The sequence below is a fragment of the Alligator sinensis genome, unplaced genomic scaffold (genome assembly GCF_000455745.1).
Source record: "Alligator sinensis unplaced genomic scaffold, ASM45574v1 scaffold447_1, whole genome shotgun sequence".
NCBI classification, from domain to species: Eukaryota; Metazoa; Chordata; order Crocodylia; family Alligatoridae; genus Alligator; species Alligator sinensis.
In genome coordinates, this window is record NW_005842123.1 from 2,012,180 (window position 1) to 2,036,236 (window position 24,057).

Consider the following 24,057-nt stretch of genomic DNA (forward strand, 5'->3'; position numbering starts at 1 on the left):
TCCTGCTGATCATAGAACCCAAGTAGTAAAAACTGTCAATGACACAAAGAGATTTATCCTCTAGAGTGATGGCAGATATTGATTGGTTCCTTCACCCTTTGGTACATCCTTAGTCTTCTTGAGACTAACAGCTATCCTACATATCTTGCATGAATCAGAAAATCTGCCCAAGAGGTTTTGCAGGAAAGATTCACTGTGGGCACCAAGGCTGCGTCATCTGCAAACAGGAAATCTGTCAGAACCAGTTCTTTCACCTTGGTTTTCACTCTAAACCTTACAGTGTTGAACGCACCTCCATCTAGTCTGGTTCCAAGATATATGCCATTATTGCTGTCCTTGAATGCACGAAGAAGCAAGAATGAAAAGTAGATGTTAAAAAGCATGAGGACTAAGAGACGCCCCTGTTTCACCCCATTGTTGATGTCAAAGGCATTTGATTCTTTGTTTCCATACACTACAGTCGCCTTCATACCTTGTTATAATGAGCAAATGATGTCCCAGAGTTTTGGGGGACAACTCAGTTTCTTCAGAACAGTAAAAAGTCCCTGTCTTTTGACTGTATTAAAGGCCTTCTTTGGATTGATGAAGGCTATATACGATGGTATTAGTTTTTCTCTACCTTTCTCTTGCGGGTGCTTGTCTGAAAATATCATATCAATGGTGGAGCATCCCGAGTGAAAACCTCATTGACTTTCAGGGTAGATTCTTTCATCTAAAGATTGAAGCCTAGGCTGCATGATACGAATGACAACTTTTCCAACAATGTTCAACAGGGAGATACCTCTATAGTTGTCACTGTGGCTTCCATCCCATTTGTTTTTGTACAAATGTACAAACTGAGCATCTTTGAACACTTGTGGTACTGCTTTCTCTTTCCAACAGAGCAGTATAACTTCCTGAAGCTTTCAAAGTAATCTACAAATTGGCACATTTGTAGATTTCAGCAGGCAAACAGTCATGCTTTATTCCTAGGAATCTATTTACTGGCTTTCTGCAAATCTTCTAATATAGGCTTGTTGTCTAAATCCATCATAACTTCTAACTATGGTATTCTTTTGAGCTGTTAATGTTTGATTTCAGTCTCACTAGAGTATATAATTCCATAGTGTTCAATCCAATGCTAAAGTTGTTTTTGTTTATCAGTAGTGACGTTTCCATTTCAGTCTTTTAGTGGAGCTGTTTTCATCTTGACTGGACCAGTTGCTTGTTTGATGCTTTTGGACATTCCATGGTTATCACCTATGTCAGCTGCTTTCTGAATATCATCACAGAGTTTCAGCCAAAAATCTTGGGCACACCTCTTAGCCTCCATTTGCATTTCTCTTCAAGCCTTTCTCAGATTTTCTAGGGATATGGTGTTGAGAGATTTCTTATGATGGCAGTGTTTTGCAAGCTCTTAAAATCTGAAGCATCTCTCCAGGACAGTAGTATCAGTTGTGCTCACTTACTACTCTTGATGTGCTATGTTAATTGTCTGACTGATTTAGATAGAACCGAGAGCTATGCTTACTTTTGTGGGTGATGTTGAAAAACCTTTGTTCTCCTGAGTGGTTGAGCAGGTTTGTAGTAAAGGCAAGATCTGGTGGCAACAGCCACTGTCCTCCCCTGAAGCTTCAGACCAGGTTACTGCCTATGTATGAAAAAGAGCATAAGATCATATGAATTCCATCTCCTCTTTCCTGATTGCTCCTCCCAGTTGTCAGTTATGATGCTAAAGTGAGTGGTTGCTGAGATTAGGTGGAGTACATCTTCCTAATATGGTCTTTCCTCTCTTTTCTCACATGCATTGATAAACAGTGAAATATTTAACGGTGGAGATATTTAAAATATCACTATTGGGCGCATCTACATGAGATGCTTCCCTGTGCAGTAGCCTAGCTTGCTATGCAGTAAGTATGTGTGCCTACATGTGCACATTTTTACTGCACAGTAAACCTCTCTAATCATGAGTAAATTTGCTACCTGCAACTGCAAGTAGCAAATTTACTTGTGATTAGTTACTGAACAATAGCGCTCATGTAGATGCCTGACCAGGAGCAAATCTGCTCCTGGTCAGCCAGCCACCAGGGGGTGGGAGATTGCTCCCTGCCCCTGAGAGGTGCCTGCTGCTGGGGCAGGCTCTGCTACTGGAGTCTAGGTGGGGACTATGTCCCTCTGCCTGGCAGCAGAGAACTCCAAGTCCCCTGCTCCAAGATCACAATGGGGAGCGGGGGGGATCCTTATCCCCCAGCCCCCGCTTCACCATCACACAATCCTGCTTCCCTCTACATGTAGACGCCTGCCTGGGAGCATTTACTTGTGAATAGTTTACTCACAAGTCAACTGCTCCCACATTAAGTGCACATGTAGACACGCACAGTGATGGCTAAATTGGTACCTGTTGAAATAAACAGCACTTCAGATCTGTTGCTTCAGGTTCTCCATAAGCCCAAGCAAGTTTACATGCATCATTACATGCATGTATACACATTTCATATTTTGAAGGTTAAACTAGCTTTTAATTTATATAAAAGCTGGAACCATAGAGAATAATTCAGTGGTATGTCTGCAATATCCCTTCATCACCTGTCAAGTTCTTTATGCTTCCCCAAACTTTGGGAAACACTCCATTACTGTATCTCAAGCTGTAGGTAGGTCATGTTTGTCTATCATATTTTCCCAACAGCAGCAAGATGTTCTCTCTGTTACCACAGAAAGCCCATGTCCAGACTCTTAGGCATGTCTGCAAACTTTGGAATCTGCTTGAACATATACGTACAACTACACAACTGTCATCTTATCTGGAGAGTACTCTGTTTCCACCAGTATAGTCCTGAGGAAGACCTCTAGTTTTGAACTGGCTGACTAAATGTGCTAACAATATGAGTTCCTACGTTAGTAATAGATATGCAGCCAAAGTTTCAGAACATCACTAAAATATTTGGCTTAAAATAAATTAAATGGAATAAATATAAGTAGAGAATTAATTTTTACACTTTTGTTTTAATTAACTTTAGGAGAAATCACAAATGCAAAAAGATTTATGGAGAATTGAAGATGTTACAGCTGGCCTAAGTGCAAATAAAACAAACTACAAAATCATAGTAGAATCTATCAAGAACCCAGGTAAGAGAAACTTAGTCAAAGTTCAACTGTAAAGCTGTATTCAAATTTATCTCGACTTTCATGGGTCTTCAGAATTGGATAGAAGGCCAAAGAATATATACTGTTTCAGAATGCTTCTGCTGTTGGTGGGTCAGAAATCAATGGATGCCAAACACAACTTTCAATACTTGTTTTGGTTTGGGTGTCTTCATACTTACTGATGTAGCTAAGCCATGCAAAAATATCAAGAATCAGTTATCCAAACCACAGGAAAGATCTAAGTCTAGAGCACTCCCACATTTACTGGCTCTATTTCTGTTTTACCTACCACCTACCTAGTAGCTCCTTCAATCCCCATTTTATCAACCTTTTCCTTTTATTTGTGCCCCTTCCTCTGCCTTCATGTCATTCTAGTTTATTTATGGCAGATAATTGGCTGGCAGATCAAGCTGCCTTCTGTTGTAAACAAAAGAGATATGAAACAGTGTACGTAGTCTGCATGCCAGTTAGCCTCATTGTGTTTCATAGAAAAATGATCAAGGAAGTTGGAAAAGAACAACTTGGTTCATGCCTTGTGTAGATACAGTTTTGAGGATATATTTAAAGATATATATTTACCCAGTACATATAAACAAGGTATGAAGTTAAAATTATGGAGCTATTTATTTATTCAAAAATTTAAAATATAATTGCAGAGGCCTATCCATGTCCAGAGGAATGAACATTTTAAGGCATAGTCATAACATCAGAGATTTTTGTACCTTCAAAATACAGTACATTTTTAAAGCCTACTCATATTATTTTGTTGGCTATTTCTATAGAAAAACTTAACATTTTGGACACATATAGCTATATATACAACTTCAACTGTATTTACCTGTTTATTCCCCAGAAAGAAAAACAGTGCCTTCATTTTCTCAGCCTGTAGTGCCTTCGTTACCAACTTCACTCACAACTATGGAGAACAAATTCTCTACTCAGCAGAGTCCTCCATCTAGTCCCATTAAGTCATCTCTGGAGGTTAGGCTGTTTCCACAGCCTTATATTCAGCCTAGAACACAGTCTCATCCACAGATTCTGAAGAAACTTGAACCTCCTCTTCAGTCACCAGTTAAGCTAAAACCAAAGGTTGTTAAGTGTTACTACTGTGACTCTAACTAGACTATTTTTTACCCTATCTAATTGCTATACCTGAAAATATTTTGTTGCTATTTTTCTTATAAATTTGAAATTGGCCAATAATACAGAATGTATACTTGTAAAGACAGAGAGCAATAAGTAACATGGTTTTGCATTTTGTAAAACAAGTTTCATATATAATTCTAAAAGAGCCAATGGAAACATATACTGTTAAAATAAATGAAACAAAATAAATAAAATAAATATTATCTACTATGGAGACTGTGGCAGTGCACCTTTGGGTGCCTGCCACTTTAAGGGGAGAGTCAGGCAGCTACCAGGTGCCTGATGGCAGCGGCTTTTGGAGAACCAGGTATAAAAAGGCTGCAGTTTGGTGCTGCCAGCCCAGGCAGAAACATCACCTGGCTGAGCTGCAGCAGGAACACCTAGAAAGTAAGAGCAGGAGGCTCTTTAGGCATGACCTAAAACTGCACCCTGCTGGGGAAGGGAGGCCTGGTGAGGCTCCTAGTGGCGTGGGAGCCCCCAAGAAATGCCACACCAGTTACTTCCCCAATGAAAGGCAAAGAGGGGTGCCTTAACCCTAGCCTCCATCTTCAGGTGGGCTTTGGGAGGCAATATTGGGGCCAGGCATGGCTGCAGCCACCTGAACCCATGAGGGGGATGCAAGACCCTGGGGAGGGAGTGTGGTGGGCCAAGCATGGCAAGCAGAGTGCCACCTGAGCCTATGGGGGTGGTCAACCTCAAGGCCCTGAGAGAGGGCAGTGTAGTGAGGCCCTAGGGAAGAGGGCGGAGTTGTGTGGCCCCACACAGAGTAGGGCTAAAGGGGAGTAGGTCTGAAGGACTGTGTGTGAGGGGGGCTGAACAAGGAGTCAGCCTGAAGGGCAGTCCCAGGGGCACGTTGAATAGGGCTGAACTGGGAGTAGGCCTGAAGGGCAATGCAAGGGCCAGCCCTGTCAATAGTCAAGTGTAAGGATGTAGTTGAGCGTGAGGAGGATGAGAAGACCCCAGGGTAGAGCATGGTGTAGAGGCCCTAGAGTGGGTACAGTAGGAACCCGAGGAGTGGGGAGTTGACCAAGATATGTCTTTGGATGCCTGAGACGGTAGTTGGGCCAGAGGCTGAATGGGGGCTCAGCCAGAGAGTTAGGGGTGAGTCCTGACCCTGGTAAGACCTCTACCACAAGGAGGCCAAGTATGAGTCAAAAGAAAGACCTAGAGGTTGAGCACAATGACCTGCTGTTCCAGGGAGGGAGGGAGAGTCCCTGTGAGATCCAGGAACACCAGTCATGTTGTGAAAGGAACATTGTGTGTGTGTCATCTGTGAGGCTTGGGATGCAGTACAGGGGTGGTTGAAACTGCATACATAGGCCCAGGAGAACAGGGCTGCCAAAGGGCAGCCTCCTGTCTGAATAAGACACCAATTATTAAACAACAAGGCATGGCAGGTGAGAGAGACAAGCAGTTAGCCCAGAAACAGGTGGGTGGGGCAACTCCTAATCAGTCTTGGAAAGGCCCCCCGATACATAGACAAGAGAGAGATTTATAAGTTGTACATAAAAGAACTGAACCCTAGTACTTGAAGAAGTAGTTCAGTGGATAACATGCCAATTTATGTACATTAATTTCTTGGTAGGAAGGTACATATTTTGTTCTGTATTAATGCAAAAGTTCACTAGTAGTAATACATCTTAAATATAGGAGGAAGCATGCAGTTTTTGTCCTCTTAAAACCTATGGCGTACTATTTGCTGAATCTCAATTTTTAAAATTTTATTAACTAGGAAGATGAAGCACCACCCAGACCTCCTCTCCCTCAGCTGTACAGCCCTGATGATCACCCACCAGCTATTCCACCTCTTCCAAGGGAAGCCTCTGTTATCAGACACACATCTGTACGGGGCCTGAAACGTCAGTCAGATGAAAGAAAGAGAGATCGAGAACTAGGACAGTGTATGAATGGAGATTATAGGGTGAGCACTCACAGACTCCAAGTCTTTGTTTCATGGACTTCAGTTGTTCATTGTGGTAAATTGCAGAGCAAGCAGAAATAATGATAGAGTGTCAGAGAAAATGTGTTAACATGTAACCTACAAGGAAACTATTTGAATTTGTCTTAAATCTGTGTAGGCTCATTTGATAAACTGACTATTTATCCACATAGGTAGAACTTCGTTCGTATATGAGTGAACCTGAATTGGCAACAATTAGTGGTGATCTCGGCCAATCTGCAGTTGGTTTCATAGGTTCTGACAGTGGATACCAGACATTGCCTACCAGAGGTAAGCCTGGGGAGTCTTACAAGACAGTTTTTAAAAGGCATTTGGTACATGACATTCTTTGAGATTTTAATTCTTAGGGCTTTGGAGTGATTTTGGAGTCGTCATCCTAAAAGTTGACTATGCTGTGATCTCAAATACTATACAGTTTCTCAGTATCTTGACAATACCGCTAGTGGTTGGTGTTTTTATTGTTGTGTTAGAAAATGAGGAACATAGCATAACAGCCATCAAAGAAATCCTCTTAAATTCTTTGGCTTTGTGACCCATTACTGTATTACTACATGAGCTATAGTAGTTATGTAATAAAAAATGTAAAATGATTTTAAGGCCACCTACCTGTTATTTTTCTCTTGAGAACTGCTTTGCTTTAAAGTATTGGATATTTTTCTTTATAAAGGATTATCTGGATCAACTTCCAGACTGCACCAATCATCCACTGTATCATCTTATGCAACACTTCGAAGAGATAGCTCCAAGGTAAGTAGAACATTTGATAATAAAATGTCTGGTTCTCTCAGGACAGTATGCTAAGCATAGGTGTATTTTTTCATAACAGGAGCTGAGATTCTGGTAGCACTTGGGAGATGAATACTTTTTTAAAACTGCTGTTATCAGATTAAATTCTCTTATTTGTCATGTTATAAAATGAACCAGGACTGCACAGAAACATAAGAACTTGTTGGATTTGTTATAGAGTAACAAAGGCCCTGGTACGATGTGTTTGCTGCTGAATGAAACTGTAAAGTTGAAAATGTGTGAAATATATAGAAGCAATAAAAGAAAATCAGCTCATTTAGAGTGAGAAAGTTGGGGAAAGACATTTTTTCTAGTATACTTCTTATATAAAGTATTAATTATAACATATGTTTTGTACACCTTGTTACTTTTAACAGGAAAGACCAAAGAGTGCCTTGGAACGCTTATACTCTGGAGACCACCAAAGAGGCAGGATGAGTGCTGAGGAACAACTAGAAAGAATGAAACGACATCAAAAGGCATTAGTTCGTGAACGCAAGAGAACTCTTAGCCAAGGAGAAAGACAGTCTGTTTCATCTCGGTCTTTCATCCGACCCATTTCTGCAGACATAGGCTCAGTATGTTAGACATGTCTTAAAAGGACTTAGCTAAAAACATGATCTGTAGTTTTTCTAGTAAGCACTTTCACTTGAGTGTGCATGATGCTAGCCTAATTATATAATGCAGTGTATTATCAGTTTCAAGAGTATGACAAACATAATCAGATTCTGATTACAAATAAGTGCAGCATATATAGTAGGTTCTGCAGGTAAATTGGTTAGTGAATTAGTATGGCAAGAGGAGAATAGAATATATTGAAATGATTTTCAGAAATGGAAATTGATTTTGATTGGAACTGTAATTAGTATAATGAAGTTTGTATGTTTTTCAAACTACTCCTCAACAGAATGGCCCATTTTGAATGGTTTTATTAGTGTGTTAAAAAGAACCTTTATAAGAAGTTTAGAGGATACCTATGGTTTTATCAAACCATTATTTTTTTAATGAGTTAACAAAATACATAAACTGATAATCAGCTTTAAAACCTATTAATACTTCATAGCTAACTATGTGACAGTTAATATGTTTTAATTACTATAAGTTATTCTCTAAAGCTGGATGTATTGAATATTCTAATATGGCTTGGAGTCAGTTTGCTGAAAAATATTTTTCTGCTTGTTTATTTGGGAGTAAATGCTGTTTGGAATTTAAATATGTAATGGTATATTTGGGATACTAAACAGAGTAATCCTAAATGATGAAGGTACCCAATTGCTCACTTGGTGTCAAAACAAGAATGAACTGTAATTGCACAGCCACTGTAGTGCTAGTCTTCCTTTTTAAATTTATTTTTATTTTGTTCAGTAGAGCTTTGAAATGCTCAGCTTATTTACCTAATTCATTGCACAAGATCTCTTGCTTTTAGAATTGTCACTCATCCTATCTAATGCTTTTATTTTTATTTCAAAGAGGTTTCTAATTAATTTAAAATTTCTAACTAGACTACTCAATTTTTACCAGGCTTAATTGCATTTGGTAGCTGTGTGTCAAACGTTAGTATTCTCGGGCCCCTTGATATTACTTCACCTTTCATTCTCATTCAAGACTCCTTCGATAACACAGACTTGCAACCTAGTTATCCCTATTTACATTACCAAAAAAATATGAATGCTCTGCTTAGAGACATTAGCAGAGGCTGAATAGGCATTTGTCTGGGATGGTTTAGGAATAGCATATCTATTGAGCCAGCTTGTATGAGGTCCCTTCCAACCCTGTGATTCTGATCTTAATCTGTTCTGGCTTCTGTTTTGCAGTCAAATCTATTGAAAGATAGTATATAGCCTTTGGGTTGGCATAGAGCAAAACTTCGATATCACTGGCATTTTCATGTTTTAATTAGCAAAACTAAACCTGAACTTGTATTGTTATAAGACTTTAACATACATATACACATCTAATATAAACATTTTATGACACTCCTTATTAACAATTTTGACATATATTTTATTTACAAATGTGTGTGCCATCTTGATCTGTTTCTTGCTATAAAGAAATTATACAATCTCCACCAGCCCCAGATATGCTTCATAGGGAATGACTCCTGCGTCTAGAGGGCTGAAAAACATAAAAGTATGTTTGATAGCACAATTAATTATTTTAGAGCATTGCAACTATTTAGCAGCCAAAATGGTAAACCTTTAAATATGTAATGAAGGTGCCGCACAGCACAGTATGTAACGTTATGCTTTCAACATACATTGTATGTGTAACTCTCATTTTAATCTATTTTTTTAAATTGGTTGCCTCAAGTGTAGATTGACATTCTAAATTTTGAATATAGTACATGGATTTATTTGTTTATATGAAATGCCTTTTTAATGTAAAAGTTTCAACATCAAAGCCAATAAAAATATTGCTTCGTAATAGGAGTTTGATGTTTTTCTTATCAACATAATAATAACTTGGATATAATATTGTGTGTGTTTTAAAGTATCTTATGACAATCAGGCCTGGTTCGAATTTGAGTAGAAGAAGGTATTTTGAACATTAACTATATAAGAAAACGTGTTTTTTCCGCCTTTGGATTTTCAAGAAGAGATCTCTCAATTTTATATGATTCAATTGCCTTTTAATTATATGACATTTTGAATCTGTATAAAACTATGCATCTTCTGAGTGAACATAGAGAGCTTGTGCATGAATAGGTTTAAATCAGTTTTTAATATGTATAATATAGTATAGTCTATGTGGCTGAAAGTTTTCATCAAAGCCAGCCAAGGGTTACAATGTGCCCACTCCTTTGTACTATAATTATAGGTATATATATTTTTAAAAATCATGTTTGTGAAACCATGTTCTCCTATCTACATTGTCAAATACTTGAGAAATTATTCATTCATGATTAGAAACGCTGGGGCGGAAATGGTCCTTCCCATTTTCAGCTGTGCAAGATAAAATTGATGATCTCCCCCAACCAAAATATGACACTATCACTTAGTTATACATTTGATGAAAACATAAATACCTCTGTAGTCTTTTAGTCATGTGAGTTTGTATGAATTTTTATGATGTGCGTAGCTGAAAAGGAGGTACTGTGTCATTATTTCAGATTTGAACTGATAAAGCCAAACTACAAATCTGCCCTGAATTTATGGTAGTTTGTCTTATAGAGATAGCTAATTATTTTGCAAAAAGTTTGAGATGGTAGGTTGTTGATGAATGTATATAGTGGCAGAAATGTAGATAGTCTTCAGTGAAGTCTTATGATGGCTTTACAGATATTTTAAATATTTAATAGATTTTAATGTTAGGTTCATAATTATAAATAAGGTCAAGTTCTCCATCTATGAAATGTTAACAGTAGTAGTCATTTAGCAGTTCTTAATAAAAGATGCAGTTGCGATTGTCAGTGTAATGTATAAATGTCCCTCTGGTACAGCCTTCCAGAATTTTAGGGACATAGATATACCAGTTGGTTACAATGTCTAGCAGGAAAAAATACTTAAAACCTTGTAGCACATCTAGAAATCAAAATGTAGGATTAAGAAGGAATTTCCAAGGAAGAGTATTTTTGCATGCCAATCATATTTTTTCTGTTACTGATACAAAAGTTTAACTTCTTGGATTCTTTCAGCAACCTCATAGCCATAAAGATTGCTAGAAGATCAATTTGTCATTCTGGTTGAACACTGTTAATTGTTTTGTATCTGTTACCAGTGGAAACGAGAGCAAGAATTTGATTTGCAGTTACTTGAGAGAACAGTACGTGGAGAAGAAAAGGATGAAAATGACTGGCTAAAAATCCATCCCACACCAGTCACAGAGATGGACCTGGAGCCTCAGGATTATGATTTAGATATCAGCAGAGAGGTAACGCTAGTGGTTTATGACTTTCTACAGTGTGCTTTCTGGAATTTTTTTTTTACTTTTAAGTATTGTATTTTTCCCGTCTTCCTTTCATATTTCAAGATTTGGTCCAGATCTTGATGGCCTAGTGCTGTGGGACCTTGTTTCTTGAGAGTGTAGATTTGAATGAGCATTTGGCTTTTGTAGCAAAGAAATGTTAAATGTTCAGTTATATATATTTGGAAAACATTAAAATTGTATAAGAGAAAAAGTGAACAAATTAGGTATTGCTATACACATTTCAGATAGGAGTTAAAGGTAGCTTCTAAAGACTAATTTAAAATAGAAAATGAGGAATGCAATTTTAAAAAAGCTAGCTCAGGGTCCCTACCTGGCTGTGCCTTTTGATTCAGATGAATTAGCAAACCTCAGTTGAGAATGAATATCTCCTATTGCTGGCCAAGAAAAAAAATGACTTTATATTACTTTAGGCTTTCTGAAAAAGATAAGACTGTGATAACTGACCTGAGATTTTGCCTGCATCTTTCCTAACTTGGTAAGGCCTTTGTTTGAAATGCTGTATGGCCATCTGGTGGTTTAGAAGGGGAATAACACGTGACAAGAAAAATGGAAGTAAAAGGTACTATAGAAGACAAAGACAGTTTAGTAAAGTGAAAAGGCAGTAAAGTCTTTCCTTAATTATATGAACTGCAGCACTCTTAATGAGGAGTTGAGAAGCTACAGTTTTTCTATTGCTACTTCCCAAATGGAGTGTTTCCTGATTTGACTCAGTGCATCTAGTGTTGCGTACATAAAACTTCATGTTTGTACATTCAGGCTGCTTACAGACTTGGGCTAGGGACTGACATTACACACAAACCAGTATAAGTGATCAGACACTGGTTTAAACCTGTAACAGAACAGATGTTCAGTGCACACAAACCAGTTTGAAAATGGCTGAAACCAGTTTGAGATGAACCTGGTTGAATGTAGTATCAGACTTAACTGATTTGGGTCAAACTGGTTTATGCAGTCTGTCCCAGACCCTTACTGGAGCTCCAGCAGAAACTGTAGGCATCTGCCTTGTTTCCCCCTGCTCCCTCCTCCCACCATGCCCTGCTAAGCAGGGATCCCCCATCCCCTCTGCCTTACACAGACACACAGCATTAGCTAGCAGGCCACATGCTGGCTATGGTCTGTGCTGTGGCAGACGGGGCAAAGGCAGAATCAACAGGTAGCTGGTGATGTCCCTCTGTTGTTTTCTTAATGGGGTGATAAACACTGTTATCAACTGCCTACTGAGCTGCTCAGGAGTGGGGGGAACCCCTCCCTAATCAGAGCATCCTGCCGGGGCCTGGCCACACCCCCCTCAGCTCAGCACCATTGAAGGGAAGGGAGGGCTGCTCTAGCGCCCCCCAGCTTCTAGCCTGAGGAACTTCAGGCATGTGCCTGAATTTTTTCAGTCCCGAGTGGATGTCTATGTAGTTACAAACTGTTTTAGCCTAGCCAGGTTAGACTAACATCAGGCTGGACATCAGGAGGCATTACTTTACGGTTAGGGCTGCCAGGCTCTGGAATGGACTCCCAAGGGAGGGGGTACTCTCTCCTACCTTGGGGGTCTTCAAGAGGAAGCTGGATAGATATTTGGCTGGGGTGTTATGACCCCAGCACTCATTCCTGCCTGGGGTGGGGGGCCGGACCTGATGATCTGTTTAGGTCCCTTCCGACCCTAAGCACTATGAAACTCTGAAACCTGTAAATATTGAATTAATTCAGGCTCAGGCTTTTTGAATGTCTGTCCCTAGCCTTGGAAAAAAACCCCAAAGCACAGCGCTTTATTATCAGCTTGGTGTGCCCCCATGCCAAGCACTGTGTACATCCAGAAGAGGCATCATGTTAGTTTGACCTGGCTTGCCCAAAGTCTGTATAGATGGCGCACTTCAGCAGGGATTTGGGGGTTTTTTTGCTAATAGCTTATTGAATTGGCTATTAGATAAAAGTGCCAAAAAACCCTGCTGAAACACCCAATCTATAGAGATGTTGGGGAAGTTTTGTACCTGTTCTGTGAGGAACAGTGAACTCTTGTGGACTGTAGAAGTTAGAAAAATAATCCTCTCCTGTTACCTTTCCCTCTCCTGCCATCCATTGCTCTTAACATATCATGGCAAAGCTCTACCCAAGCTTACTGCAATCCCCTCCTGTACCCAGCCCTCCTCCTAAATTGCACAAGAATGACACCCTATGCCCACAGCTCTTAGAAAATACCCAGAGTATAGCTCCCCAAAGATGGGTGTTGGAAATCAGCAGGATGACACTGGGATATCTAGGATTTACTGCAGCAGAGCAATGGGGCTCATCTACGTTGATGCTGCATGTCAATGTCTTTCCCTGTGCTTGGAGAGAGACTGAAGGGTGTTAATGCACAGCCATCTATGTTGGCATTATGTTAGTTGAAGACTTTGCCATGACATGGAAATCCTCAGCTGTCCTTTTATACCAGTACTTCGCTGTTTGCGTAGACTTCTTTTTTTTTTAACATGAATGATTTTGCTCTTTAATTCATTGTACGTATATATTCCATTTTGCTTTTGATGATGTAAAAGATAGTTAACTATCTAATTTTTTTTTTTTTAAAGTAGGACCATTTCTGTGAGTGATATCAACACGTGTGTTATATCTATCAATAGCCTTAGTCTCTAAATTAAGACAGGCACACTTTCACTAGGGATCTCATGAAAAGTCCAGGAAGCTCAACGAATATCAGTACAACCTGTTGTAATGCATCTCTTAGGGCTGCGTGATTTTGTAATACACTCACAGCACTTTTAAAGCAGTAGCACTGCACATTAGATCCCATCCTGCTTTTAATTTAATGTTTTTTGGGGGAGGGTGTATGTGTGTGTGAATCACACCACAGTTCTGGAATTGTAAACTAATCTCTGGTGATCTAAAAATGCTGGTTCTTCTTAATTTCTTTACTCTTCACAAAGAGAGGCATTGACATCCTGGACATAATATTCCAGGTTATTTAAAAAGAAAGAAAGAAAGAAAAAGGAATCTACTATTTTGTACAGGTCTCAGCTTGGCATCTTCTCCTTATCTTATACTAATTTTTAAGGCCAAAACTTCTACTATGAGCTACCCCATCTGACAAGTGAGTTGTGGAGAGGCTCTATATTAACCTTCATTCTTCCCCCAGTCTTCCGTACTGGTCACAGCTCCACACCTATGAAACAAAACATTAGTGTGAGGAAAAAATGTTAAAAGGGCAGTAGTTCAAGTTCAAAAGGAATATTTAGGATAGAGGAAATGCATAGGGTTGCATCTGGTCAGTGTGCATGTTCTTTTTCCAGTTCCTGTTTGTACCTCGAGAAAAATATACTCCAGAGTTTTTGAAGGTCCGAGGTTACAAAAACTATGTTCTCATTCCATAGCTGTCAAAACCAGAAAAGGTTCTGATTCCTGAGCGCTATGTTGACCTGGAACCTGAAGAACCACTCACTACAGAAGAACGAGCTGCAAGACATCGCAAAGCAGAAAAGATAAAAAATATTCTTACCAAATCCAGGTCAGATGATATTTATAATCCCATATTATTTAAACATTTTACAATCCAAAAATCATTACTATATACCATAGATTGTTTCAGCTGCAATCTCATTGTTAAAACAGTCTGTCCTATAAATATTTACATGGATGATAATCCTGGGAAATACACCTATACTGACAGAGATACATGGGTGTATGTGGTAAAAAAAAGAGTTGCTATTTTAATACTGATATTTAAATGCCCATCTTTACCTTAAGAATGTTCTAAACCATTAGTAAGTCCTCACAAAGTACCTTTGAGGTAGGTCTGATGAGGAACCAGGCCATAGGGAGGTTATCATTTGTCCAAAGAAAGAGAATCAGTGCAAGATCCGAGATTAGAAAATCTAGGGACTTTCTTATCCGTCTATACCTTTAAAACATAGACTTTCAAAGAGCTTCACTAGCTACTTACAGCTGATATAGACTCACTTGAAACATCCAGCATAGCCTTAGTAGCTCAAGTGTCGGCACTGTAGTTTATCTGTTGGAAAAGAGAGCACACAAAGACAACTTGGTTATGCTTCTTTCTTTTGGTTCCAACAGATATTCTCTCCTACTTCAAGGAAAAGCCATTAATTTTTCATATTGCTTTCATGTAAACAAACCTGTTTTTAACAAAAGGCTTTCAGATATACTTTGGACTGTGCATGAGCTACTGCTGAACAAGTAATGGCCATCTCCTTTGTCTGTGCTGTATACTGACTGTTATCATTGGATTGTCAGCATCTGACTTGCTGTTTTGTAAACAGCCCAGAGTTTGATAGCTGAGATTTGAAAGCTGCCATATGGAATCCATCTCTGTTCTCTGCTCTACTGTGGATTTTCTTTGTGCTTGTAAATGCTAATGTTGTTTTGCACTTTCCCACTAGCATGCACAATCTACAGCCTACTGTTGTCCAGGACAAACACAACTCAGTTGATTTAGATTCACAGCTGCAGGAGCAGGAACGCATCATTACCATATCATACGCTTTAGCTTCTGAAGCCTCTCAGCGGAGCAAGGAGGTAGCAGGTAATGCTCAGTTATTTACAAAATAATGGTAGTGGTATATGTGCTCTTATTCCTTATTACTTCTAAGTGTGTGTGTGGTTGTTTGCTGAACTGCACTTTATACAGGTGTTACCACTATGATCGGTATGTAATTCTAGTAACCATCTAATTCAAAATTGGGGATCAAACAGAAGGGATCTTGTCTCTATGGGTACCAAATTTGGGAATTGTTAAGAATTTGTATTGAATATTTGGGCTGGCGTAGAAAGAGGGGAGAAAAATATTTGGTACAATTACAAAGCTCAAGGTTCAAGGGTTACCATTATTGCAGGTGTCATTTGGCACATTTAATATATCATATGAGTTTTAATCCTGTAGTCGTGGAAACTGAAACTGCAGTTACTTAATAGCCTAAATTACAATGCTTTACATTTCAAGGTAACACCATACTTTCAGGTCAGTTGGTACTATACTGTAAAATATAGAGAAATTGGTAAAAGAGAACCAACACAGACAGTTGGGTTGTTAAGGAACACTATCATTGTTTAAACTTTTACAGAAGATATACTATGTAACACTTTTCAAGTAACTTGCTGTATATGGTTAAAGTAAATGGTAAGTAAATGAAGCTCAGTTTAAGCAAGAAAGACGATCAAACCAAAGGAGGGGGTTGGGGGTTTTTTTTGGTTTTTTTTTTTTTTTTAAAGAAATATTGAATTGGAGTAATTGATTTGAATTGTACCAGAAGGCCATATGCTATTTAAACAGTATTCTCAGCTGTGACTCCATAATACTAAAACAAACATTGCAAGCTGGAATCAGTGTGTGTGTCTCATGAACAAGTTCAGTATGGGTCTGTCACGCAGGCGTCCTTTTTGATGCAGATAGTGGACTCTTTACTATGTATGTCATTGCTAAAAATGAAAGATGCACTCATAGTTGCATTTCAGTTGAAATATTTGTTAATTTAGAAAATGGCAACAGATCTTTATCAAATAGGACAGCAAACCTATAATCCTTGTAACAAGTATCTGAATATTCATTTGTAATTGCACTGCTCGCTCTTCCAGTGGAGAATGGAACTAATGGAAATTTCAACCCTGATGGGGAAAAAATAAGCACATTTCTCATCTGAAGTTGTCAGTTTAAACTTACGACACATGTCAAAAGAGCCCAAAAGACTTCCCCATTTAAGATAGATCTTTTCAATATCCAGACGTATCATGTTCATCCAGAGAAACACACCATTCCTATTTATTGAATATGGCTATATATTTAGAGACAATAGCAGCAAATCCTGAAAAAGGCAGTGCTCTTGAAGGCAAAATATTGTGACTGGGGCTATGAATTTTGACATTTCAGAGAGGTGTTGTGTGTGGTTTTAGAAGGATCTATAAATTACATCACCTTTCCTGCAAAAAGATATCTTCATGGTAACTGAACTTGAAGATACAATGATTCATTGAGGAGAAAGTGCAGTGGTTGGATGCATGGGGGAGGTAGGGTCACCTTGAGCTCTCTTTTCAGTTTTTTTTTTAATACAGTTTTTTTCACTTCTGTAGACGGGAAAAACTGTACTTGGCATAGTAAGGATGATGGGAATCATGTCACGTTCTTTCCTCATCTGTAAGAGTGAACACTTTTTCTGAAGTGGCAAAACTTTATAAATGAACAAAATCAAAAGATCCTTGGGAAAGTCTAGTTAAAATCTTTTGGCCCTTTGGGCATTCACACTTAGAAACAACCTCTCCACAGTCTGTTTTGGACTCTAGTAGCCAGGTCATCAGCAGTGCTCACAATGGTTTGCTTGTTGTTACTGTGCACTCCCTTTTCCTTTAAGGCTTAATGCGGTTAGACTTAATGGCTGTTTGCAGATGTTAAAAAAACCAAAACAAAACCATACTTTACCAAAAGAAGCAGTGTGTTAGTTCGATCTGGCTCTGCAGGGTCTGTATAGATCAGGGGCTTCAATGGGGCTTTTTAGGGTTTTTAGCTAAAGCTGATTCAATCAGCTATTAGATAAAAGCGCCAAAAAAGCCCCACTAAAACACCCGATCTATACAGACATTGGGCAAGCTGGGTCCAACTAGGGTGCTGCCTCTTCTGGGCACGCACTGGGCTCAAAGCAGGAAGGCGCTGAGTTTAAGTTAAAGCGCCGTTTTGTTTTTTTAATGATTGCAAGCAGCCGACGTTTCAATGATAACTAATTGAGCCAGTGTTTTACTGCAAAAGTTCTAGTGGTTTCCAAAGGCAGGCAGGCATATGAAATATTGAGTATCTCTATTTTCTGCTCAGCCAGTTTTCCTCCTTATAACCAGTTAGCATAAATTTTACTATACATGCAGGAGCATTAGAAGAGATGTAATCAGCACCACAGTAAAGGTATGGGCATGCTGCATTGCTGGAATTTGCTTCCTAAAATAAACCTTAATCCCATTTAATCAAAATGAGCATATATTTAATTTTTTCACTACAGTACAGTGGATGGAAGTATATGGCTCAGGAAATAAGTGTTGTTAATGTAATATAAAATTACAATTTTCTCCAACTCTTGTATTTGCCAGACAGACACGTAGGTTAACTTGGAGATGAAATGTTTCCCCATAAATATTAGTTACATTTTTTATGAGTATAGTTTATTATTTTATATGTAAGACTGTTATCACCCCAAATTGTTAGACATTCAGGAAAAATAATTCCGTGTAATGCTGGAAATAGTATATTCCTTAGAACATTTTAAATGTTGCCTTCAAACACTATTTCCACAATCAGTTTTCTATACTTTTGGAAAATGTGGACAGGTTTAGGATTTAGTTTTTTCTTGCTTGTGTTTTTTCAATTATCCTGGTAGCCAATGACCTGATCTTTAAAGATCCACTCAAGTTGACTCTTCCAGCCACTTGCCTTTACTTTGCCATGATTGGGTCCAAATGTTCTTCTTTTGTCCCAGCTCTTCTTTTTCTCCACTGTTAACAAATTATAAAATAGCAGTGGCTCTGGCAGTTGAGGGGCAGTGTAATCTTTTGACTGTAGAAAGTGCTGTGAATATATTTGAAACTGCAGGGATTGATGTTATGTTATCACCAGGGATCCTAGTTTTCCATTTGGCATGGAAAACCACAGAAAAATGCAGGTTTGAGTTTTTTCATGACTTACCAAAAGCACAGCAATACAGCAGTGAGCAGTGCTATTTCTGCTGTCTTTTACTTTTTGCTCTGGTTTTTGCCTCTTGGCCAATCAGCAGCAGGGGTGGGCACCCAGCTGATTGGCTGAGAGGCAACAACAGTAGCAAAAATGAGAGAACATAAATGCCCAGCTTACCATGGGACACCACCAAGCTTTCAGTAGCTAGTGGAAAAATGCAGATTCCTTTGTTGTTTAAACGGAGATTTCTTTGCTTTTTTCCCCACAGAAAACTAATTCAAAATCACACAAGATAAATTAGTGAACTACAACTTGAGTTTTTGCATACTTTATATATTCAGTTGAATATTATTTTACAGGTCAAAGTATTCACTCCTGCTGTTATTTGCTAGGTCTGACTTTCAGGGTGGGATTTTCAAAGGCACTCAGTGGTGGATGAACAGAATTAGGTCAGAGCACTTTTGAAAATCTTACCCTTAATGTCTTGATTTTGCATAAAGATTGCCTTGTATGATTTTATGATAAATTTAATTTCTAAAATTGTTCAAAGTTGCATTTTGTTTGAAGCAGTTAGCTCATCTTTAGATATTTTGATTTTTAGACTGCTTATATCAAATTTGAGTTTATCTAAACTGATCAAACCAACATCTGCCCACTCCTCATGAGACCTTGTTTTGACCCGGGAAAAAATCTGAGAAATTAAAGAGAGATGAGAACGTATCAAAGTCACTTCAGAAATGACTTTTTGAACAGATCTGCACCCTCATCCCTCTAAATTATAAGGGTAATGCTTAGCCTGGAGATAGGTTGAGTCTCTACTGTCAGGGTTTCCTGTCTTCTAGTATATCCCTGTTGTGTATATAAAAAGCTTTATTTCTGTAATGAGCATATGTGTATGTAATGATCTTATACACTAAGGATGTCTCAAGTTGAGGTCTGAAGAGGCATCTGATATTTTAGGCAATTTATTACTGGAGCAATATGTTATTTTAAAATGTGTAATATTTCGGTGTGTATCTTCTCTTTTTATGTCTCTATCCATGAATCTGACAGGAAACGCTAGAAATTAGTATAATATCTATCAGTAAACTAGCTTTGCAGACATCCATGTTATCCTGGGATTATGGAGGTGGACTGGTGTAAATCAGTGTTGTGTGCTGTACTGTTCCAGTCCACATCATCTAAATAAGTGCTTTCTATATGCTGCTTGAAAACAAGAATAGTTTATTTGCACAGCTTAGTTATTGTGACTGAAGAAAAGTGAAACAGCAGGTGGAGATGTTGTTAAATAGTAGCTTCCGTGTAACTGAAATAATGTCAACACCTAATTATGTAGTAGAAAGTTAAGGTGGCTCTATTTTAATATTTGATTGTGCTGCCTAATTCCTGTATGTGATCCCTTCTAGCTCAGCAGTTGACCTACCCATCTAAAGCACTCTCACCTTCTGTACCACAACCACCTCACTCCCCCTTAAGCAATGGATTTCACTACACATTTGTCTAAACACCTTGAAAGTAAGAACTAACTGCTCTTGGCATGTCCGCTTTGTTTCGTCTTTGCTTTGACTTATTGAAAATTAACATCTTTTACTAAAACAACCTAACCCCTAGCAAATGAATGCATGCATGCAATTTGCAGCAGTCAGAACAATCTATTCATATAACTGTTGCTTCTTATGAGCTAACCTGTGAGCCTTTAAATGACTACTGTAGTTTTAAGATAAGCAAACATTGCTTTGGTCGTCTTAGTGTGGTGAAAAAAAAAATTGTTAATGCTATTGCAAACTTGGGGCCGGGCTTTCAATGGTTTCCAGTATCAAAGCTGCAGAATACATGCACATGTTTTCATCTTTAGAGTGAAAACATATGCACCTTTGTTGCATAGGTATACCTGAAAAATAGTTACATTTGGGTCTGCGTGCAGTGTCTGTGGGGGAGGGAAAGGATTTAACATATGTATTTTTGCAAAAAAGAAAAGGAAAATTTGAGGTTTGTTTCAGACCAGCTGAAAATTTGGCCCATATTATTAATATAACTACTTTGTATGACAAATCTATGTGTTCATTGGTTTTACAATGTATGTTATTCACAGAAGGTTTGCTTTCGATACCTGGTGTAAGGTAGTTTCTCAGGTACACGTTTAATGGGTGCCATATTAAAAAGGGCTTCTACTGCATCAATCTTGAAAATAAACATTTACAGCACCTTTGCAATGGTATTTGTAGAGTTTCCTGCATATGTAATGGGGAAAAAAATGTAGATATTGTGACATTTTATTCCCCCTAAATGTTCACTTTTTAATGGCAACTGCTGTACCTCCAGGATTTAGTTTTATTCCATTTTTTCCCCCAGTTTTAGATGAGCTATTATTTCCTCATACCACAGCATACAACTTCAGTTAATGTATTAGTGTGATTGCACACCTTAGATGATGTTAATCTCTGGGCACCATGTTTTTTTGTTTGAGCATGTTTATGAGATCAGCACTTTTATTCAAATCTCCCTCTATAAAAGGCTCTATAAAATATCCAATTCAAATGAAACTGTGCTTGCCTCGGTAGGAGTTCTGTTGAGAACAGTTGCAGGGCTGGGGCTTTCTCAAGGCATGTTATAGATGTAGAGCAGTAGTATTGTGCCCATTTCACTGAGAACAGCCAGGGACCTTGACAGAAGTGGAAAAATCAATAATTAGTTTAGTTTCTGTTTGAGGATCAGATTCCACCACTCTTGCTTAAACTGAATAATACATAATTCTACAAGTGAACTCCAGGGAGATCACATGGAACTATAGTCAAACCCAGATCATTTGGGCCAGGTACAAACATTACACTTTTACCCGTATAAGTGATCTGAAACCAGTCTATACCCATAACAGAACAGAAATTCGGCATGCACAAACTGGTTTAAAAATGGCAGAACACAGTCTAAGATTTGCCCCCTGCTTCCCAAAAGGGTGAGTATGTGTGGTCTTTGTTACTGATCTAAACTATGACACTTGCAAAAAAACCACAAAACTTGGATTGATTCCACCTCGGGCTTTTTGAACGTCTGTACCTAGCTTGGTAGGGTTTGGTTCCTTAGCATCTGCAAAGATAAGGGTTTGTGAACCACATGAGAGAATTGATAGCCACTGCAATCGGCTGCCCAGGACTGCTGATATACACCAGCTGGTTTTTGCAGCTTTTTACTTCAAAAGGTGCAGCTTCTCAGTCAGCTGTGTGAGAAAGCTGATGTACTCCAGCTGACTGAAGAAGCAGCACCCTTTAAAATAAAAGCCACAGCAAACAGTTGCACAGATTGTCTGTCACTTGGCAACCCACTACAAATTAAGTGGGTCGCAAACCATCTGGATACAAATGATCTGGGTTCTGCAGCACTTGTGGAGACAAACACTCTTGCACTTGAATAAGATTATTAAAATCTGGTCCTGAACTTATAGAAAGAGTACACAGCCCGTAGATACTAACAATGAATCAGTATGAGAGAATCACTATACATTTACACTATACATTTATTTAGTATACATATACTAAAGAAATTACATTTTCTTTAATGGAAATAATTAAAGGAAGTCTGGGAATTTTAGCCATTACGTTAGAGGCACAATAGATCAGTGGATGTTTTCTTTATTTCTCCCAGGATTTCAATGGTATCAGGTAATAATTGCTCACACCTAAGTATTTAGTGACTGTTCATCCTCTCTCACTGAGGGCTGTCATACAAAAATGTGTTTTTATAACAGTGTTTACTTTTGCATAAGCAAATTTTGCATAAGCAAAATTTACAATATTTAACTGCATTTTGTTTTATTTCATGCCAGCCAAAGCAGTAACTGAACAGTGACATCAGATGCACAACAACCATTTGATGACGCAGCATGAAAGAAGAGACTTCACTATACCAGCTGCTCTCTGAAGACGTTCATCAGCTGTTCATGTTTTTTCAGAAACGAATTCAGAGAATAATAGTGGGATTTTCTATGAAAAATGAGTGAATTGCAAAACATTTTAGTTTGACATTGCTTTAGTTCAGAGATTTTTTATGAATACATGGCACTTTTAATACACTCTGTAAAATACTGACATTGTATTTTTAGAACAGAATATATTTTAGATTTTTTTAATCAAGGGCTGAGTTCATTTATATATATACATACACACACACACACACACATATAAAAAGACCTTGTTCTATAGTCATTACAAACTATTATTTTACCTTAGAGTTTGGGTGCATGTTGTAAAGTTCCTTGATAAAATATAATACTCTTGAAGCACATAATGACATTTTAGTAAAGCTAATTCAAATGAGAAATTAACTGAGTATTCTCTTTTTGGTAGAATTGGTCACCCTGTTTTACTCATAAAATAGCAAAGGACTCTTAGCTTGAATTTCTAAATATTAGTACCATCAAGCTGTTGGAATCCTACCATAAAGAACAATATTATGGTATTCAATTGCTAAAGCCAGTTCACTTCTCAATTCCTTGTAATTACCTCACAAATAACATTACATAGTGTGTTATGTTACCACTGATTGTAGTGCTATCCTCCTCAGTAACAAGCAGCTAATAAAATATATTTTTTTCTTAATGTAAGAGAATGAGGAGGAAAAATAAACTTTTAATTAAAGTGTATGAAGTGAGCAATAAAGTGCTAATAGAACGTGTTATTTTACTAGTAAATATATATATTTTCTCTCTAGTTGTTTTTCATTGCAAAGTAAAATGTGATGTATTGACAAGTACTTACCTAGAAGCAGCAAAAATAATGTAAAGTGGCACCTGCTTATTTTGTATGTAAATTCAACAGGTGCTTTACTTTGCCAAAACTTTCAAGTACATTGTTTTACTTGGGTACAAGGCAAGGAGTCAGCCAGTCACCTAGCAAGAAAATCAGTTTGAATAAACTTCTGTTGCTTCTGGAAAAAGTGTGTAGACACTTTCAATGTGAGGCATGAATAATCCTACAGTATTGTGTAATCTTTTAAGTAAGGGTCTGGGCCTAAAAAAGAAGTGATTAAAAATACTTTGCAGTGTTCTTTGAGACTTTTAAGTTGTGTGTTTTTGCTGCATTGAAGTAATGGTTTTAAAAAGACAGACTAGCCTGAGCTTGAAGTTTGTTTAAATTCATAAAATAATAAAAATCATACTGTATTTTCACTATGCTAAGAATTATTCTTTATAAATATATTTAGGAAATGCAGTCTATTTTAACTCAATACTGCCAATGTCAACTTCATAACATTTTGCCAAAATAAAATGATTTTATTTTTGCCTTTATAAAAATTTGAAGAGAAATTAAGTGAATATTTTTCAAGAAAACATTAATTTAAAGTAAAATGTAACAGTTTGGAAAAAATGGTATATGTACAGATTAAAATATTAACAAAAATGCCTTCATCTTGTCAGCTATCTTTTTATCAGTTTCAGGGTATTTTTAAAGTCTCAGTTCTTTGTTATATTTAATGC

General features: G+C 37.9%; 1 protein-coding gene across 3 annotated transcripts in view; it reads left to right on the forward strand.

Moving 5' to 3' along the window:
* PLEKHA7 (pleckstrin homology domain containing A7) overlaps positions 1-23,978 on the forward strand; it is a 194,695-nt gene extending 170,717 nt beyond the window's left edge. The window contains exons 16-26 of one of the 3 annotated variants that reach the window (XM_025205641.1): positions 2,997-3,105; positions 3,977-4,212; positions 6,002-6,190; positions 6,382-6,499; positions 6,897-6,976; positions 7,393-7,593; positions 10,733-10,885; positions 14,296-14,429; positions 15,322-15,464; positions 19,994-20,102; positions 22,408-23,978. In XM_025205641.1, the coding sequence (XP_025061426.1) occupies positions 2,997-3,105; positions 3,977-4,212; positions 6,002-6,190; positions 6,382-6,499; positions 6,897-6,976; positions 7,393-7,593; positions 10,733-10,885; positions 14,296-14,429; positions 15,322-15,464; positions 19,994-20,091 (1,461 nt within the window). In that variant the 3' untranslated portion in view covers positions 20,092-20,102; positions 22,408-23,978. Of the gene's footprint in view, positions 1-2,996; positions 3,106-3,976; positions 4,213-6,001; positions 6,191-6,381; positions 6,500-6,896; positions 6,977-7,392; positions 7,651-10,732; positions 10,886-14,295; positions 14,430-15,321; positions 15,465-19,993; positions 20,103-22,407 lie in introns of those variants that run through there. The other 2 variants (XM_025205642.1, XM_025205643.1) reach the window with 2 other exon arrangements.
* The last annotated feature ends 79 nt before the right edge of the window (positions 23,979-24,057 follow it).